Genomic DNA, 8,568 nt, shown 5'->3' with positions numbered 1-8,568 from the left:
GTCATTTTCCTTAAAAACCGAGTGAACTTTATACAGAATACAGGTGCACAGGAAATTTGGCAGAGCTCATTTTGTTGTCGTTTTTCTTAAAGATTTGTCTATCTGAAATGCAGAGTTACAAAGAGAGGGAGATATAGAAAGTGAAAGATCTTCCACCCGCTGGCCCCAGATGGTCACTGTGGGACTGAGCCATTTTGAAGCCAGGAGCCAGGAACACAAGGGTAGGGCCTAAGGCCTTACTTAGTTCAGCCTCCACTGCTTTCCCCAGGCCAGTAACAGGGGACTGGATTGCAAGCAGGAACAGCTGGGTCTCAAACTGGTGTCCAAACCACTTCTAGGATGGTTCGGGCGCATCTAGGCTTGGCACCACAAGGTGAGATTGTAAAGGACCACACCTTCAGCAGCCCTGGGATCCGGGTTCTGGGGTTTTGCTCGGGTGGCTGAGCTTCCCACCCCTGCAGCATCCTTTGCTTCCGCTAGAGGGCAGAAGCTCCTTCGGCATGCGCACGAGGAAATGCTGATATTCCTGGGGTGTGGGAGGAACACAGACCACCACAGAAAGCCAGCTCCACCAAAGGAGCTGCAGCGTTGCCTTTCCCATGCAGCCCCACGCTTAATTTGCTTTCTCTAGCTTCTGGGAGCCCCCCGGGAGCTTCTTGCTAGCATGCTGCTTACAATGTCACAACCACATTCCGTCCCTGTTGATTGCCTTCCCTGATTGGTCTGGAGTCTCCTGCTGCTGCAGGACGTTCTTATATGGAAGCGTGTCGCCGCAGAAACGCTGCCAGTCTGTTGGCTCCCAGTCCCGTTAGCCCTATAAGGGCACTAACTGCAGCCCAATAAGTACCTCGTGGGAGACCGACTCAATCAGACAGGGCGCTCCCCTCGGCTGTTTGTTCAAAGCGTAGATTGGGAGTGATATTTCCTGGACACTTCAGACAGCGCAAGAGAAGCTGGTATTTGGAATCCTACACTGCGTGGCTGTGTTAACACTAAATATAGACGTACGGCTTCACGCTGGGGCTTCAGGGCCTCCTCGCAGCGCAGGCTGCTGAAGGAAGGTAACGAGGGTCGGTAGCAAGTTTGGTTGCATTCTCGTGGGGTTTTCCTCGGTGACCCAGCAGCCAAGGCTCTCGGGGGTTTTTTGGCAGGGTAAGTAATTTGCATGCTATTAGTCTAAGGAGACTGAATTATCATTTTTGAGTCTGGGACTCTTTTATTGCCTGTGTCTGTGCGTTTAACTTCTGATAGAAACAATTTGTATTCCATTTTTTAAAATGCCTGAATGTGAAGAGGCCCTGGCTCGGAAATGGAATTAAAGAACAAATTACCCTGACTCACTCAATAAAGCTGCTTGTTAGCTTTCAATGATGTCCTATTACAGCTCTTGTGATTGCGTGGCAAGCGACACAGGTGGGAGGTATTTCTGTGGTTTGATACCAGACACCTGCGAGGGGTGGGGGGAGCGCTGAGCAGTTTTTCACAGACATTTATCTTTATTTGCTGGAATATTTCTGTATGGCTTATTATTTACATGGGAAGAAGGGTTGAGTATTAGCTGTGATGAACAACAGTGGCCCATGGCGTGCGGTGGCCCACGCCATCTGAAAGGGTGAGGGTTTGTCCTCTCGGTGCGCACGCTGCAGTGGGCAGGAGGGGTTTGGGGTGGTGTCCCGTCCGTAGAGCACCCAGGCGGAGGGAGCCTGGTTGGGTGCCTTCAGATGTCAAAGGCAGCAACGGCTGGGTGTCAAAACAGCATGGATCTTGATTTGAGGGCCACGTGATCATGTACCCGTTTAGCACCGAGTCAGTTTCAGTCAGGCTGGCTCTTGGGCCACCCCTCTGTGGTTTCCCCAGCCACAAGCAGGAAGCTGGAGGGAAAGTGGAGCAGCTGGGGATATGAACCAGTGCCCATATGGGGTGCTGGAGCTGCGACTAGAGGATTAGGCTGTTACACAACTGCCAGCCCCTCTGGTTGGTTCTTTTGTTGCTGGATTTTTTCCCCTGCTTTAACTATTTATTTATTTGGAAAGCAGAAATAGGAAAGAGAGAGCTTTCTTCTGCCTAAACAGGCTCTGGTTTTCAACATTGGTACTTTCTTGCAGGAACAATGAGTCACGCCTCTCAGGACACTGGCTCTCACGAGGTCCCCGAAGCCAGGAAGCTTTATATCGTTGATTCCATAAATGACTTAAACAAACTGAATCTCTGTCCGGCTGAATCGCAGCATCTGTTCCGTACGTATGTGTATGTGTGCCACCGCCTGGCCAGAGCCGAGGCTGGCATGGACGAGTGCCTGTGCCCGGCAGCCGCTTGGGACAGCTTGGTGTGGCGTGTCGGTTTGTTAGGGGCCTCTTGCTTCTGTCCTCTGAAGACCTGGCAGGATTATGGGCCTTATATTAACATTTGAACTTGTGTCATCAGGAATGCTGAGCGTTTAAGTTCCTGGAAAGGTGATGGGGCCCGTTTTCCGCCTTGCTTCACAGCACAGGCTAAACATTTATTCACCCAGATTTTTTTTTGAAGGGAATTTAAATGATGTTGGGCAGCAAAGTCACATTTGTTTTCTGTGTGAAGTACAATTCCCCAGTAAAGGGTTAGGAGAAGGGCTGCGGGGGCTCTGCCTGTCTTGCCGCCTCATTGTGAGTTCTGTCTGAGCCCTGACTTTGCCAACTCGCACGCGAGCACCCAAACACAGGTGTTAATTGCCTACTTGTCATCTGTTTCATATGCATTCCAGCTAAGCGCATTGTCCTGGTTTTAATATCTATCATCTCCCCTTTTAAATCCTTTAGACATGATTTCTTTCATTTTCATTTTAATGGGTTCAGATTTTCCTCTGTCTTTATTGCAGGCAGTCACAATAAAATGAATGTTTGAGTCTCAGGCTCTGTTGATTTTTGATTGGGAACAAAAGCTATTGAGGGGCTTGCTGTAGGATGTTATGAGGTCTGGGCCCTAACCACTGAGCTATCTGCCCATAATGAAGCAGCACGGTGAGACAGAAGTGGGAGAGCATGAGGAAGTCAGCTCCACTCCCTCCACATTTCTCCATTTCTTCTTCATTTTAAGCGAGGTATTACAAAGCCCCTAGACCTTAGAAATGGTGAGTAATGTCAGACAAGTCATGGGTTGGGCTTTCTGAGCAAGGCTGTAGCCTCTGTTCGATGTCAAAACCCTGACAAGAACCTTGCCTCGAAAGCCCGCCCATCATGGAAGCAGCTGCAGGAGGAAGCAGGGCCGCTTGTGTTTAAATGGATGCAGGCACAGCTGATCGTTCCTGAAAGACAATGGGTTCCCCGGAGATGTTCAGCCTTCAACTTCTTCATTTCCTTTCCCAGGAAAAACCCATTCCTTGTTCCTGCCGTGCTGACACAGCCTTCAAGGAACTTGGGACTGGCTTAGCCTGCTGGTTCTTCGCATACCAGTGTAGAAGAAAGCAAAGAAATCACAAATTATCCCTGGCCCGATGGCATTCTAAGGACATCTCAGGCATGCCAGAGGGACACCGAGTGTGTCTAGGTTAAAGGCCGACAGGGGGCTGCTATTACTGCTCACATCTGTTGTTGAATTGTGTGCTGAGTTTACCTCTGTCTTCTGTGTGTTTCCTGTTAGCTCTAGAGGAGAAGATCCCAGAGCTTGGCACAAGCTCAGGACATGGAAGCCGCAGTCTGCTTTTCGTGGGGCTGCTGATCCTGCTGACGGTCAGCCTGGCTCTGGTCTCCTTTGCCATCTTTCTAATCAGTAAGTAGCACTGGCTGAGCCGTCATCACTTACTAGCTCGTGGTTCAACTTGGCTCCTGGAATGTGTCCCTGACTCCTGGTGCTGTGGTCTAATTTTTGGGTCAAACATTTATTTCCTAGGCTCCTGCCTTTTTACTTAAAGAGCATTTTAAAGGCAGGTACCAACACAGTTTAAGCAAAGGGCGAGGAATACAGACATACTTGGGCCGAGTTCAGGAAGAGTGAGCCAGGAAGAGTAAGGCTGAGAGGTATTGCTGCCTTCTCTCCCTGGAGTCTGTCTGCAGGAAGCAAGACATGGAGCGAGGACAGAAGCCAAGAAGCAGGAGCCAATGATGAGGCACCCAGCCCCTCCTCGGCAGGGCTTTTAACAGGCTTTAAGGGGAGGGTTTTTTACTTCTTTGTTATTATTATTATAACTTTATGATAAAGTTTCATAGGCCCTAGGATTTTTCTTACCCCCTCCCCAAGTCCCCTCAACCCCACACTGAGTTCCCCTATATTATTACTATAGTATAGTTCTTCATAAATAGTCATATATCCATCACTGTGGGCATTTGCAATGGCAGAGAGTCCAGCATTCTATTGTCAAGATACAGTTAGCAGTTTCATTGGGAGTCCATCTTAGAACTAGAATTAGAGATGGATAACTGTATTGTATCCTCATACCTAGATATGATAGTCTCCATTACATAGTTACTACTATACATTAAGGGGAGTGTTTATACAATACTGCCCCCTCAGGTTCCAGGGAATGATGGGTAAGCATCCTTTGACTCACAGGTGGACAGAAAGAATTATATAGGAGGGGAAGATGTGGCTTCCAAACTCCTGACCCTGAACTAGCTGCCTGACCGTATCATGGGCAGTCCATGCTTACTGTGAGAGCAACAAAGGGGCAAAAGCAACACTCGAGTAAGCTCCACTGCTCAGGGACAGGGTTTCTGGGAGCAAGCCCACTGCGTTCAGTGCACAGTGCTGGTGATCAGCACCATGTTTACTAAACAATTCTGAAACACTTTATTTCCCATTTGCAGCCCAAGCTGCCAATGGTAGGCACCTGGTTTCCATTACTCCTAGGCTTGCTTGCTTTTTCTTTTCTTTTCTTTTCCCAACCTTTTTTTATCTAGTGTTAGAGAATAGCACAGAAAGTGGGGGAGCCAATGTTGGGAGAGAGCTGCAAAAACAGAGGGAGAAATGGGAAGTGAACTCACAGCCAAGTTGCATGTCAAAGAGGGTGGCTATTGGCCTGGCTGAGGATGGAGTGACCACATGACTAGGCCCAGTTCTTCAGCAGGCTGGGCTTTTTTCTTTTGTTTGTTTGTTTAAGATTTGTGTATTTTTGTTGGAAAGTCAGATATACAGAGAGGAGAAGAAACAGAGAGGAAGATCTTCCATCTGTTGATTCAGTTCCCAAGTGACTGTGACGGCTGAAGCTAAGCCAATCTGAAGCCAGGATTCCGTAACCTCTTCTGCTGCAGGTTCAGAGTCCCAAGGCCTCAACTGCTTTCTCAGGCCACAAGCAGGGAGCTGGATGGGAAGCAGGGCCTCAGGGATTAGAACCAGTGCCTATATGGGATTCCAGCTTGTACAAGGTGAGGATTTTAGCTGCTAGGCTCTCACGCCAGGCCCAGGCTGGGCTTTTTATAATATGGGGTCTTGGGGGCTGTTACTAGGAGTGGGGGAATTTCAAGTTAATGGAGGAGTTGTTGGGACCAGCTTTTCAGAGGAATTTCAACCTTGGTAGGTCTTGTCCCCTGGGGACAAGGGAATGCAGAGATGGGTAGGGGCCAGTGTAGGAGTCCCCTGTGAGAGATTCTCTACTATTCCCAAGGGCATAAGGAGCAAACTTGTGTTCTTGCTCCCTTTGTCTAGTCCATACATTTCACCATCAACTCCAAGTTTGTAGTGCAAGGTCACATTTATGTTTCTAACTCCATCTTAGGTTTTCTCACTTGTGCATCACCCCAGAAATCAGTGTGTGCACCTGTAGTCTTGCACCAGGCCAAGCCTTGCTCACATCAGCTCCTCAGCCTGGCGATCCGCTGAGCTCTGGGACCTCCTTTCTCCCCAGGGCAGATACTGTCTGCTCCTGCTGCATGTGGTTCCTTCCCAAACCAATCCCACCAGTTCTCACTGAACCCTGTAGCCCATCATCAGGAATTGTTCTGATGCTTTTGCCTGGATTTAACATGCTGTCATTTCATCTGCCCTTTCCTGACTTCAGACTGCCTGAGTCGGTGTTCTTGCCGCAGGGAGATTCCAGCTAGGGGAGAAATGATGTCATCTCTTACAGATATCATCAGCTTCACACTTTTCCCCCAGAAGCAAGTTTTACTTCTGCCTAGCACTGAGTCCAACACTCATGTCTTGGGACCAGATTTCATCCGATATCATTTGAGGGAGAACCTGCTTATCAGCTGAGCCCAGCAGCCTGTGACCAACTCTGTAAGCTCCTATGAAAAGCTTTGAAAGAAAGCTAGAAATAGACATGAGAAGGAACTCCAATAGAAAGCAATGGTTTTGTATAGTGGTTCTTGGAGAGTTTAACTCTGGTAAGCGGGCAGCATCCGAATGGTCCATTGCCTTGCTTAACTGTAATACCGAAGATTCTGTGTGTTCGGAAAATATTGTGCCTCTGGACTTAGGAGTGGTCTGAGGGGGTCACTACACATTCATTAGGCACTGGCAATTCAGAGCCGATAGGCTGGAGCTCAAGGACTGAAAGCTGTTTCTGAGAACGGGTGTAGCATCGTTGCTTCTGGTGAGGTCATCAGACATGCTGGCAGTTTCCTGTGACCACTCACAGCAGTTTCTCAGCCAAAGGCTGCATCAACAGGTGGTAAAAATACTTCCCTTGCTAGGCAGTATCAGTCTCTACTCGCTTCTCCCTTGGGTTTCTAGTAGCCAGGGATTGGGCAAGAGTGTCTTTCAGTGCTTAGATGCCCACTAAGGCTCTGATGTCCCCCAGGGGAACTCACTGGAAACTGAGATAACATTTGTCTGTTTTCCGCATTGTAGTTCAGACCGGACACAGGATGGATGATGTGTCAAGGAGACTAACAGCTGAGGGAAGGGACATAGATGATCTGAAGAAAATCAACAACATGATTGTCCAGCGGCTCAACCAACTGGACTCGGCCCAGGACTGAAGAAGAAATGATTTTGCAAGAAGGACTGCTGACACCTCAGGCCTGAGAAAGTCGCTTCTTCCAGGCAACATATTTGTCTGAACAGAAACGTGACCTGGGTCTTATGTGTGGCAAGCATGGAAGGGTGCAACTCCACGCCCAGCGGGTTGGGGAAGAGGAGCTGGAAAGGGGTGACCTTAGCGCAGCCTCATCTTCTGGGGGGACATGCTTCAGCTATCATGGGGTGACAGCGGTGTGGCTCACATGGAGAATCCTCAGAGAGTAAGAGCATTTAACCGTGCATATGCAGCTTTCTTACAAACGGGGGAGGGTCACTGTGCCATTGCGATGCCTCATACTCCTTGGCAAATTCCTGCCAAAGCCCCAGAATTCATCCATCAGAGAACCAGGTGTTCACTTTTTCAATAAAAGAGCATTCAGGCAACTGATTTCATATTGATTTGTGTGCAAATGTGAGTAGTAGTTTTGTGTGTGAGGTGGAGCCAAAGGTCAAAAGAGAAAGACTGAGTTTTTAATTCAAGCAGTGTTTACTAAGCATTACTGTAAATCAGTGTACTCAGAGACGCGATAAAGGAGATGAAAAGTTATATGTAAATCCTTCAGGAGCCTACTGGTTGGCTTGGAAAAAGTCTGATAGGGCTGTGGTGTTTGTAGGACAGGATGCATTTGGAATACTTGAAACCTGCTTTGTTTTAGTACAACAAGCAAGGTATACAGGACAAAGATATAGTGATAAATATGTAAATTTAGGAAACATGTGAGTCATAGAAAAATCTTTTATTTATTATATATCGTGCAAGTCGATTGAAGAATGTACTATAATCCTTTTCTTTTTTAGTTTTTTTTTTAAAAAAGATTTATTTATTTTTATTGGAAGGTCAGATTTACACAGAGGAGAGACAGAGAAAGAGCTTCTGTCCACTGGTTCACTCCTCAAGTGGTCACTATGACAGAAGGTTAGCTGATCTGAAGCCAGAAGCTTCTTCCAGGTCTCAAAGCTTTGGGAGGTCCTCGACTGCTTTCCCAGGCCACAGGCAGGGAGCTGGAGTAGCCAGCACACGAACCGGCACCCATATGGAATCCCGGTGTATGCAAGGTGAGGATTTAGTCACTGAGCCATTGTGCTGGGCCCAATTTTGTCCTTTCCAGTTAATGAAAGATATTCGGCTTGACCTGAAAATTAAGCACATACCTGCATACAAACATTTTATATCACTATATGGTTAATAAACAAAAGACATTTTCCTTAGTTTCACACTCAAAAAACAATTAATGCTATATAATCTTTTCCTTAAAATTGATGGATACCATGCAGAACTTCTTCTTTTTTTTGTTTTTATCTAAACTTTAATCTGAGATGGTCTGATGAAATAACTCTGCGAGGCAAAACAAAACAATAGCAGGACCAAGCCGGTTTTTCCCTTCCTGCTTGCTCTGTGATGCTTTCTCGACATGCCACTACCACAGCGAGTTTGTTTCATGCTCAGTAATAGAGATCTTCTACCCAGGAAACGTGTGAGCTTTACAGCATGCAGTGGTGACTATTCAATCATCTTCATCTTTTCGGATCTGCACTATTTTGTGTGTATTGCACAGACTGTCAAAAGGAAATGCCTCTGACAATTCCATCCTGGAATACTCTGGTTATAACAGCGCTTGGTATTGGGTTCATAAA

The 8,568-nt window shown here is 47.3% G+C and overlaps 1 protein-coding gene across 1 annotated transcript; it reads left to right on the top strand.

Moving 5' to 3' along the window:
* The first annotated feature begins 225 nt into the window (after positions 1-225).
* Positions 226-7,317, top strand: LSMEM1 (leucine rich single-pass membrane protein 1). Its single transcript, XM_041002447.1, has 4 exons — positions 226-1,061; positions 2,106-2,237; positions 3,616-3,744; positions 6,763-7,317. Exons 2-4 carry the CDS (start codon positions 2,111-2,113, stop codon positions 6,891-6,893), a joined length of 387 nt encoding a protein of 128 aa, XP_040858381.1. The 5' UTR covers positions 226-1,061; positions 2,106-2,110; the 3' UTR covers positions 6,894-7,317.
* The last annotated feature ends 1,251 nt before the right edge of the window (positions 7,318-8,568 follow it).

This window comes from Ochotona curzoniae, unplaced genomic scaffold (assembly GCF_017591425.1).
Source record: "Ochotona curzoniae isolate NIBS_2020 unplaced genomic scaffold, NIBS_Ocur_1.0 scaffold_2476, whole genome shotgun sequence".
Taxonomy (NCBI): domain Eukaryota; kingdom Metazoa; phylum Chordata; class Mammalia; order Lagomorpha; family Ochotonidae; genus Ochotona; species Ochotona curzoniae.
This window is presented reverse-complemented; position numbering and strand designations above follow the sequence as displayed.